Raw genomic sequence first — 12,172 nt, forward strand, 5'->3', positions numbered from 1 at the left:
CTGGAATAGTCGGTGACTATGCGTTACTTACACTTAAGCGATTGTGGCAACTATACACTTCCAGCATAAAGTAATCAGCTCATAAAAACCAAGAGCTGTCCAAGCAGACCATTCCAAGTCTCGACTCCTCAGATCGGATCAAGACTCAGGCCTTGCAGCGCTTTTCACAGCTGTGCAAAAGATCCATTTCGTTAGCTAAAATTTAAAGTTTAAAGTGTAATTGCTGAGGTTGGCGCTCGCTCAGCGAAACAAGCAACAAGACAGCGAATAATAGAATCATATTACATAACATAGTTCGAAGTACACGTTTTACCCAGCGGCAGAGTTGGGAATTCCAAGGTGCAGCTGCTGCTCAACTGAGATGGGAATTCCTATTTGTACAGCTAAATACAGCAATTATTCGTGGCAAACAATTTCTGTGTGTGTGCTGAGGCATTTAAATTGCTCTGTAAGGGTTTAATGTTACGTATACGTAATCAATAATTGTTATTACATTTATTTACCAACGCAATTCACCCACGAGATACATTTTATTATATGTACGTATTTCTGTCTGTTTGTGTTTGTTCACAGAACACAAAACATGAGAGAAAAAATCGTGTTGTAACATTTTAATTCAATTAATTAAGTAAAGGATTGAACTTTGAGGTTTGTTATTTTTGAATTAAAAGTAATTGCTGCTTTCATTGCGTATACGTAATGTTTGTTGATTTATTGCATTTCTCAATTTGTGTGTGTGTGAGTGTTTACAAATCGAATTATGCCCGCAGTCATGTTTTTATTGTTCTCGTTATTCGTTCGAGTTATTATTAAATAAATGCTTCATTTATTACGCAACTCAGTCAACACTTGAGCTGCATAGATCGATGGCTTAAGTTATTCAATCAAACAACAAGATAAAGCCTTGGCTGTCACCTTGCCTTACCTGTCACCCCTCCCTTCCGAATGTGGCATATTTTCCACTCAGGTAACTCTTATTGCCACCCCCAACGAACTTGCATCTCGCTTTCATTCTTAATAAAACATTTTATTTCATGCCAAATGATTCTCATTTGTCGGACGCCTTTGCTATCCCTCTCTCTCTCTCTTTCTCTCTCTCTCTCTCTCGGTCGGTCTGTCTGTCTCTTTTCCCTTGACCTCTGCGCTCACTCCGGCAACTGTCCATCTTTTTATCCGCACTTTTGCAGGTCCGTCCGTCTTTCAGTTTGTTTGTCAGTTGCATTTAATTTGCTGCCCAAGTTGACTGTAAAAACGCGTCGTTGACGAGGCAAATAAAAGCGGAATAAAAACAAGTAAGCAAGCTACAGTCGAGTGTGCTCGACTGTGTGATACCCGCTACCCATTTTAGATAAAAACAAAACAGTTCTTAAAATAGACCGAATTCATATACCGGGAAAATACTAAAATATGGCAAAGGCTGTTTTGGGTATATTGGTATAGCATTATACTGCATTCATTATTCATAAAAATACCAAATTAATATACCAGGAAAATACTTGAATATTTCAAAGGACATACTTGGTATATTGATATATCACTACATTCATTATCCGTAGAAAATATAAATTTAATATATCGCTAAAATACTGAAGTATGCCTAAGGCTACATTTGGTATTAATAGAAAATACAAAATTAATATACCAGTAAAATACTGAAATTTACCAAAAGCTATGTTTGATATATTTAAATACCATAGAGTACAACATACATCAAGTTGTCAATATAACAAGGATCAGAGATTCGTCCTTATGCCGGCACATAGTTATCAAACCCTTTTACCCTATGGGTAGTGGGTATAACAAGACAGACCCCCAGCAACTATCTGAGCATTACGTTACGACCACAACATACCCTCTACACAGAATATTTCTTTATATTTTTCAATGTTTCCCCACACACACACACACATTTGTTGTTTTTATGGCGTGAAATTTGCTTGTGTGTGTTTATGATACCCTTTTAGGCAGTTTATGAGCACAGGGTATAATAAAAATAAAAGCGCTCACAGCATTCGCACTTGGAATAAATTTGCTGCGTGCTCGTCTGTCAAATGTAACTTAACACCCACACTCACACACATCTCTGCTGTATTTTACATACAGAACCACACTCACATACACATACATACATGCGCTTACATAAACGTACACACACAGACAGACAAAATGAGCTTGAGGTTTGCGCAAGCAAAAGGATTAACAGTAAACAGAGAAATTACAATTTTAAGCATAAGAATTATTGCAACCAACATGTGTGGATGAGTAAGCACACACATACACATAATATATATACACACACACGCACACAGATAGAAAGTAGAAGACACACTCACAGAACATTCATCATCTCTTTAAAGACAGACAGCGAAGCGCTCTTTAAAAATCAATGTGGTTCGTGGTCGGTTGGTTAAGTGGGTGAGTGAATGGTTGGATGCTTGGCTTCATTTCGATGTTTTATTTGCTGCTGCTTCTGCTGCTGATGCTGCTGATGTTCGCCCCACTGTGCAGCACGAACGAAAAGCTTCCGCTGGTCATTCAAACAGCAGTTCGACGATGACAGCGATTGCCCCGAACCAGGAGCAAGCGTCAACGCTTCATTGGATTTTAGGCAATCATAAGTAGAACGCAGTTGCTGTCCGATGGCAACTGGCAACTGGCGACTGGCGACTGGGAGACCGAGACCGAGACTCGTAGCCTCGTAGCTGTCCATCTGCGTTGCCCATTTTGCTAAAAAGGAAATGCTCCGCAAAAAAGCGGGAGTCCCTGCGGCAAATGCCCAGCTCTTTGACGGGCAATGCTGGCAAGCAACAAGCAGGAGGTCGAGGGAACAGGAGTTCGAGGGGTGGCCTGGCAGGCCAATGGCTACCACAAACGAAGCCGGAAAGCAGTGTTGACGCTGGCAGAGCTTTCAGTTGTAGAAAATGCTCCCGATTCCATGTACCACCAACACCCTATCGCCTCCGCACATTCCCCTCTCCGGGAGCCGGGCAAATTCCGTGGGCGGTTGCGAACCAAAACAGACGGCGTTCACTTTGTTGCATGCTAAGCACTTTAAGAGAAATTTCAGATATGTAACGGAGCATCCATAGAATATTCATGAGAACTCGCATTCACTTGTACACCGACTACAAATGCGAGTTTGAGTACACGCGAGAGTGCGAGTACTCAAACATAGTGAGAAAAAATCAATCCCTTTCAACACTACATGGCTAGTCGAAATAACAAGAAAAAAATGCACTTTATTTGGTTCCAATTCTTGGTTTGGTTTCAATAAATGAATTATGTCAATTTCAGTTTATTTTGCTTATTTTGCTTTACATTCATATATAGTTCTACTATATTTCTATATTTCGATGTTTGATTTTTATATTATTTTAATGTACCATATTTATTAATTTACAATTAAGGTGGAATTTTAAATGAATTTTATGATTTGCAAATGTTAGCTTTAGTCTGATTTGATGCCGATCGGTAAACTCTTTGCGATCTTAGCAATATGTGGCCTTCGAAAATGCATCAGAACATTGAGAACATTTTATAGTCATATCTCGGCAGAATCCTTAAACATCTGGAAAGGTAAGTAAAAAGGATAAGTAGAAGAGGTAAGTGTGAAAATATTAGCATACATCTAAAAAATGCTTTGTATTTCGGAAATTTGATGGACGACGAAGTTATTTGGCGCAATAATAGTGAATACAAACCGATAAGTATTTTCAAAAGGGAGAAAATCCTTACAGGTCGAAAAAAGGCTGTCCCATGTTATCCTAGTAACATTTTAAACGGTGCGTACTACGTATGAATGAGGCATATCGACTGGCCAAAGGAAATTACAGTCATCCTTGTAGTTCTTGAGTTATCCTAATTTTCGTATGTTTAATAAAAGTCTTGTTGTTGTTGTTGGCTACACGAAACCATCTCGAGAAGTTGAAAATTGCCCACTCAGCAGATAAAATACCAGGTGAACAGAAATCAGCAGCAAGCAGAAATAGGTAAAATCACTTGGTGGATTAAATTTGTATTGCATACTTTTAGGGTCGCATCAAAATGCTCAACGCTCGTTAATTATCGTTGATACTAAAAGTATGCTACACAATTTTTATGCCATTAGTTGCCTGTGGTACCCTGAAAATTCCACTGTATCGCGCTCATTTGAAGGACGATCATCATGTGCTTTAACACAAGGTTAGTTCTTATGAATACAAACCAATTGGTGTACTTAAAAGGACGAAAGTCCTTACAGGACTCGAGATAAAACGACTTTTTTGTGAAGAGAAAGTTGCGTAAATTTCGGGCGTATCCTGTGTGATCCTTGCAGGACCTGGGTCAAACGATGTCCTTTGATCACATCTATCAGCGTGTCAAAGGACATTCAAATCGTCCTTGTGGTTCTCGAGTTATTCCACTTGTAATTTTCGTAATGTTCAATATGTAATTTTCATATGTTTTATTGATGTGTTGTTGTTGTTGTTGTTGGCCATTTGAAACCAGCGCGATTGGCAGAAAAGTGTCCGCTCAGCATTTGAAATACCAGGCGAACATAAATCAGCAGCAAGCAGAAATACAGAAAGTCACTTGGTGGAAAAATTTGTATTGCATACTTTTAGGATCACCTAAGAAATTATCTTCGGCATTAAATTAATCTTCATACTAAAAGTATGCCACACAATTTTTGTGAAATTGGTGGCCTGTCACCATGAAAATTACCCAGTATCTTGGTCATTTAAAGAGCAATAATGATGTCCTTCTGCACAAAGATTGCTCTCATAAATGCAAACTAATTGGTGTTCATAAAAGGACGAAAGTCCTTACAGGACTCGAGATAAAACGATTGTTTTGTGAACAGAAATTTACGTAAATTCCGGGCGTATCCTTTGTGATCCTTGCAGGACCTGGCACAAACGATGTCCTTTGATCACATCTATCATCGTGCCAAAGGACATTCAAATCGTCCTTGTGGTTCTCGAGTTATTCCACTTGTAATTTTCATAATTTTCAACTTGTAATTGTTGTATGTTTCATTGATGTGTTGTTGTTGTTGTTGGCCACTTGAAACCGGGCGATTGACTGAAAAGTGTCCGCTTAGCATTTGAAATACCAGGCGAACATAAATCAGCAGCAAGCAGAATTACAGAAAGTCACTTGGTGAAAAAATTTGTATTGCATACTTTTAGGACCACCTAAGAAATTCTGATTGTCATTAAATTAATCTTCACCCTAAAAGTATGCCACACAATTTTAAATATAAAATAAATTTTTCGTCTGTGGAAGTATTCTTTCAAGTGATAGCTCTCCACTCTCAATTCGAAATAAAATGAACACAATGCTTACCAAGATTTGCTGGAAATAAAATTCGCTTTCCTTCATAAATAAAAAACTTTTGCTTGGTTTTTTTTTTATTATTTTTTTTTGAATGGGGTTTTATTCATATTTAATAATTTATTTTTGGTTTATATTTATACTATTTACGCATAGACTATTTTTGCTTTGTCCACATTGTTCGCATTGACTTTCATTACCGCAAAAAAACTTGCAAACTGATTGTTTGCTTCGCCTTGTTTACTTCTCGTTTCCATTCATTTACTTTCATTTCATACTTTTGTGAGTACATAATTTTCTAGGGTTTTCTTAAGATCAGAATTTGGATTTTGGGGACTTTTCTTGCGAGATCTTTTCCGAGGGGGTGTGTGTGTGTGCGTGTGTTAATCTTAATCTTAAGTAAATACGATACGATCGCTTGGCCTAAAATCCATTTACTGTGCGCGTGCTGCATGTTATTCGTATTATTATTATTATTATTAACGATGCCAACCTTCGAAAACCTTGTCTTACATGCGAGTACATTCATATACATATAGATTTATATATAATCACTATTTTGTATTTCTTTTTGTTTGTTTGGACAAAAAAAAAACAATATGAACTATTTCATAATTGTTGCATACATCAATTTTGTTTATGTTTTTTTTTGTTTTTTTGGGTTTTATCAATATTTGTATTATACCGAGGCCTGTTTCGCATTCCGTTGCAAAAAGTTCAAATTGAAGTTATAGTTGAATATAATACTTGTGTGTTTTAATACTGAATGGCTGGCGCCATGTTTATGAGTACTGAGTACACTGAGTGCTCGTCGTATGAATATGAAAACTACTATCGACTACTCGAGTGCAACATTTTGAATTGTGGCCAACTAAGTGCTTGGCTGCCACACACAAATGGCCAACTGACAACCGTCGAGCGTCGACTGTCGACTGTTGACTGTCGAGTATCAACTGTGCTATTGGCAAAAGGTAAAGGTAAATCGCAAATAGATGGGTAGTAAAAGGTAAATGGTAAATGTAAGCGAAATTTGAAACAGACTCTCCTGCTTATGTGTGTAGTTTGCTAGCTCTGTAAACACACTTTTGTATTTATCATACTTTAGATTTGGCCTCTGCAATTCTCTCTCTCTCTCTCTCTGCTTCTACTGCCACTCGCTTCTCTTGCTTGCTTCTTTTCCCGCACTCTCCATCAAACATTTTACTGCTGCTTTTTCTACTTACTTTGACAAGACTTTCGCCTGAATTTTTCCGCTCTCTTTCTCTAGTGTGTGTATGTGTGTGTGTGTGTGGTTGGTTATTTTGTGGGTTGTGCTGAAAAATTGACATATTTGGTGCGCCCAACTGGAACTGAAACTCTTCTCCTGCCACCGTTGTTGTCTTTGCCATCTCTCTACACTCTACGTTCTACACTCTACACTCTTCACTCTTCACTCTCCACTTTCCACTCTCGATGAGCTTGAGTTTTCTTTGGCTGCTTTGCGTTTCCGCTTGGCGTTGACTAACAGCTTGAGTTTCCGGTCGAAGGGGAATCATTTCGTGGAGCCAAGTTTTACAAACTTTGGCCAGCATGTGAATGACGGTGATGACGACGATGACGATGACGGTGATGATGATGATGTTTGATGTTGCTGCTGATGATGACGTTTGCTGGGAATGTGAATCTGAATCTGATTGGGATTGGGAAGTCGAATCAGGCAGCGACATCAACTGATTCAATTTATTGGCATTGCAGCTTTGATTTCTGCACACCAATTACCAAAGAGAGGGCGAGAGCAAGAGAGAACAAGAGACAGAGAGAGAAAGAGAGAGAGAGAGAGAGAGTGATAGTGGGGAAGCGGAAAGGGCCTTCGGTTGTTGTTGTCGATGTTGCTGCTGCTGCTAACGGAAATGTGTGCTAACTGTAAAAGTCGGTTGGTTCAGTTACAGTTTAGCCCAAGATCTTCTTGAAATAGCTAACAGTTTCCGGTTTTGTTAGCGAGCGTCGTCGATTTGGCTTAAATGGCGCCTCAGTTTCCTCCTGTAGGAAGTTGTGTCGTGCTGTTGTGGCGCCTCTTGCATCAATTTCATCATTATCATCATCATCAGCAGCATCACTATCAGTGGCAGCTGCACCCGCAGCAGCAGCAGCCACCTCCGCCTCTGGCTCTGACTCTGACTCTTCGCTGTGCACTCGCTTCTTGGTATCAGTTTTCATTTGAGTTGAAGCTGCTGCTGCTGATGATGTTGTTGTTGGTGCTGCTGTTGATGTTGTTGAGGCTGCTGCTGCTGGTGCTGCTGTGGTTGCATTTGAACTATTTTCATTAGATGTGGCTGGTTGTTTTGTTGTGGTCGTTGAAGGCAGATGAGGCATCTCAGTGGTCAGCAATTTTGGCGTTGCTGTTGTTGCTGCAACTCCAGCTGCTGCTGCTGCTGTTGTTGCTGATGTGCTGCTGGCAATGGTTGTTGTTGCTGCTGTTGTTGTTGTTGTTGTTGGTGATGATGGCGCTGCTGTTGCTGTCACACCAGCAATATTGATGCCACTCGATGTTGACATTTCAGACTCTCTTGCTGCTGCCGTTGTTGTTGTTGCTGTGATTGTTGATGTTGTTGCTGGCTTAGCGGTTGTTGTTGTTGCTGCTATCTTCACGGTTGTTGTCACCGGCAACGGAGTTGTTGTAATGTGCTCTACGTGCTCCAGCTTGTGCTCCAACTTGTGCTCACCATGCTCAACATGTTCGCCATGCTCCAAGTGCTCCGAGTGCTCGCCGTGTTTGGCTGGCGGCACATAGTGTGACTTGACTAGCAACATTGGTGGTATGAAATGCGAATTGTCCGCCGTTTCCTTAATGTGTGGATGCTGGGGTAGCAGCAGCTCATCAACGCGTTGCTGCTGTGCCGGATGTATCGGATGTGCGATGCTGACCGTCGACGTTGCTATCGGCATTGCTGCTGCTGTTGCTGCTGTTGTCGGCGCCGGATTCATGTTGATGTTGCTGTTAGAGTTGGCGACAACTGTAGTTGCTACCGCCTCCGTTTCCGTTGTTGTTGTCGCTGGTGCTGGTGCTGCTGTTGTAGTTGTAGTTGTAGTTGTTGTCGATGTTGTTGTTGTTTTGCTTGTTGATGACATTATGTTAATTTCAGTGGTTGCTTTTGTTGTTGCTGTCGTTAATGGCGCCGTTGATTTGGTTGTTGTCGTTGCCGCTGGCGTGTTGCTGCTGCTGCTGCTGCCTACAGTTGTTGCTGCTGTTGTTGTTGTTGTGACACTTGCTGTTTCGGTTGTGGATGCAATTGCTGCTGCTGTAGTGGTTGCTGCTACTGGTGTTGTTACTGGCGCTGCAATTGTAGTTGTAGTTACAGTTGTTGCTGCTGTTGTTGTTGCCGCCGCTGCCTCGGTTGTTGTTGGCGGTGCAGCTGTTGTTGTAGTAGTAGTTGTTGTTGTTGTTGTTGTCTTCTTGGTAGCTATTGCTTTCTTAGTGGTTGGCAAGGGTGCAACTGTTGTTGTGGTTGCCAATGTTTCCTCCGGTATTGGCGCCATCGTGCGCAAATCCTGTGGCAATGTCTTCTTCTTATGCGGCAACGCCTCGAGTATCTCATTAGACACATCGCTGTCGCTGACATCCTCCGGCAATTGCTCCTCACTCAACGCCGGCTGGTCGCCCATCATCATGTCAAGATGCGACAAGGGCTTCTCCTCCTGTTCCTGCTGTTGTTGCTGCTGTTGCTTCTCCATCTGCAACTGTTTCTCCAGCAGCAGTTGCTTCTCCTGTTGCTGTTGCTGCTTCAACTTCTTGGCCTGATAATCGTCGTGTGCATTCACCTTCTTGGCCGATTTCTTGACCGGCATCGGCACCTCATCCGGTATGTGATAGTGTGCCACTGGGCCATCGGCCAGCATTAGCTTGTCGAGGCTGAAGTGTTCTCCTGCGGCAGCTGGAGCTGGAGCTGCGGTGGCCACCTCAAGCTTAAGGGCACTGCCTCCGTAATTGGGCACCAGGGGCAACAGTTCGATGTCGTTGTTCTCGTTGTTGTCGGTGCGTATGTTGTTGATGATTTGCAGCGACTTGAAGTGCGAGTTGGTGATGTCATTGATGCGTTGCGCCTCCAGACGTTCCTTCGGGCAGATCAGCTCACGTATGGCACGTTCACGATCCTATCAAAAGACAAAAGAGCTATGTAACAAAGCTACAGTCGAGTGTGCTCGGCTGTGATATACCCCCTACCCATTGCGAATACAAGCAAAATAGTGCGGTATTACTTTTAAAATATACCAAATTAATATACATATTACAATAATACTAAAAATATACCAAAGGTTTTTTTTTTAGGTTTATTGAATAAAATATTGTGAATAGACGCAAACCAGTGCGGTATAAGTTTTCAAATATACTATATTAAAAAATACTACAAAAATATACCAAATGATATAATTCGTTGTTATATATACCGACATACTACATTCAAAATACACCATAAAGTGCAAAATATACCAGATTGTCAACCAAAGAAACTAAGACCCGTAGTAAGGAGCCGTTTTTGAACATATCTGATCGCAACCAAGTTTTCAGGAATCAGAAATACTATATTTATTATTGAGTGTACCAAAAATCAACACTCCTGCTGTCGGAAATGTTCATACGGACAGACAGACAGACGAACATGGCTAAATAGTCTCTGTTGTTGACGATGATGAAGAATATAAATAATTTATACAATCGAAGATGCGTCTTTCTGCCTTTCTTTCGTGGAGCCACAAAGTTATAATACCCTTCTACCCTATAGGTATCGGGTATACAAAGAGTTGATATAAAAGTAAGCTTCGCCTTCGTGTTTACCTCTTTGCCGCGACAAGTGTGTCGCAAGAGTCCCTCCTCCTGGCAGTTCCGGATCAGCTCAATGCTCGCCGTGTCCGCCATATACTGCATCGTCAGATTGGGCATCTCCTTCAATATGCAAGCGTCGGCCCAGCTAGGCACTGTGTGTGTGTGCGTGTGTGTGTGTGTAGTCAAACAGAAATAGATTCTCTTAGCTGCCATCGTTGATCCCTTTGGGAATCCACAAAAACTTACCGGGCATCTCGCAGAGGAACGAAGCGGTTTCCGGTCCGCCACAACGCAGTGCGTGCCATCGATAGTCGCGTATGGGATCGATGACAGCGCACAGCGGAGCATCCATGAGGGGCAACGATTCGGCCCAGTAGCCGGTATCCGCAACCAAGGGACGTGAGTTGCTGCCAAGCAATAGTTACATGATTTCATATTCTATGTGTTTAAAGTTCTCATCACAAAAAAATACAACAAAAATAATCATTTTATTTGTAAGCCATTATTAAAGCCAAAGCAAAAAATAAAACATTATTAATACTCTGTTGTCAAGCAGCTTAGAAAGTGAAATTCAATAGCATATGGCATAATAAATTGCGCTGCAATTATATATTAATATGATTTAATATTTTAAATGATTTAATATTTATTAAATGATTTAATATTTATGAAAATTCTGTAAAGTCGCTTTAGTTATTGATGAATTTAATATAAAATTTTATTTGGTATTTTACCATAATGTGAATTTTAAATCAGTGGCTCATTAAAGGCAAAATGAGTAGCTAAATTAATTTACGAAAACTAATTCAATTCATATTGTCTGATAAAAAATAAAGCAAAGTGTAACTAGGGAAAAGGTTTAGTAATGGAAAATGTTCAATTCGTGGAACTTTTACATTGAATATGTTCTTTTTTTTTAAGATATTATGAGTCTCCAACCTGTGCCTTATTTAACGTAACTTATCTTTAGTAGATAGACAAATTTTAAACATTTTCATGAATATTCGATTATTCTGATTAAAGGCAAGGAAATTGTTCCTTTTAATACTGAAAACTAATTCCATTTATTGAAGAAAATTCTTGTTATTGAAATGAAAATATAAATTTGGGTTAACAATCAGACAAATTCATCTTGTTATTTTATTGTGTAAAATTTATATTTTATAAGAAGTAATTAAATTTACATCAAATATTTATGTAGAACTCTAATACATAAGCAGACTTGATTAGATTCATTGAAAGTCAAAGCTAATGCATCTACGTCTGTCTGGGAAGACCTTGGCTAATGGACAAATGATTTTGCAATTGAATTGCGTGTGCGAGTATTAAAAAAATAAATACGAGTACAAATAAAAATGTTAACGGCGCCAGTTATTATCGCACACTAAATGTCACGTTAAACTCGCATTACTCGCAAATAAAAAATAAATTTAATTGCTTTTCGTGTTCAACTTTAACGTTAACGTTAACGTTTAGCTTTTGTTTTTGTATTTGTGTTTGTGCCCGTCAAAGAATTGAAGACATTTCGAACATGTTGTTGTTGGTGGAAATTCAGTCGTTGCATTTGATATGTTAATCGTGTCGATTATTCGATTGAAGAGCTCGTTACTTGCTCTTAACGAGCGAACGGTTAGACCGTTAGTCCGTTAATATGCACGTACTCGCAACTATAATGCCAGACCATAAATACAAATACACACACACACACATACACGCACATGTGTGTGTGCATGAACAACACAAACAAAACAATTACAACACAATATTTGCTGTTTATTGCTCTTGTTTTGTTTGTTGTTGTTGGTTGGCTGGGTTGGGTTGGGGTGTCGCGTTTAGGGTGTTGCTACTGTACTTACGACCACATAAAACGATCCGAGTTCTGCGGTCGCATGAGACCAATCCAAACGATGTCGTTCACATCCAATTCCCTCAGCAGGTCGCGCGTTGCATCAAATTGAAAACTGTTGTCGACTGGCAAAAACAACAAAGACAACAACAACAGAAATGGGTAAAAGGGTTACAAACACAACACAATATAAAATACACAAGCAGACA

The 12,172-nt window shown here is 40.0% G+C and overlaps 1 protein-coding gene across 1 annotated transcript in view; it reads right to left on the minus strand.

Moving 5' to 3' along the window:
• Window positions 1–5,873: 5,873 nt before the first annotated feature.
• LOC133848020 (mucin-5AC) overlaps window positions 5,874–12,172 on the minus strand; it is a 30,178-nt gene continuing 23,879 nt past the window's right edge. Inside the window, exons 4-7 of the mRNA XM_062283385.1 lie at window positions 11,974–12,088; window positions 10,364–10,524; window positions 10,130–10,269; window positions 5,874–9,447 (exon numbers count right to left, since the gene is read on the minus strand). Of these exons, the coding sequence (XP_062139369.1) occupies window positions 7,246–9,447; window positions 10,130–10,269; window positions 10,364–10,524; window positions 11,974–12,088 (2,618 nt within the window). The 3' untranslated portion in view covers window positions 5,874–7,245. The remainder of the gene's footprint in view (window positions 9,448–10,129; window positions 10,270–10,363; window positions 10,525–11,973; window positions 12,089–12,172) is intronic.

This window comes from Drosophila sulfurigaster, chromosome X (assembly GCF_023558435.1).
Source record: "Drosophila sulfurigaster albostrigata strain 15112-1811.04 chromosome X, ASM2355843v2, whole genome shotgun sequence".
In the NCBI taxonomy this organism is placed as follows: domain Eukaryota; kingdom Metazoa; phylum Arthropoda; class Insecta; order Diptera; family Drosophilidae; genus Drosophila; species Drosophila sulfurigaster.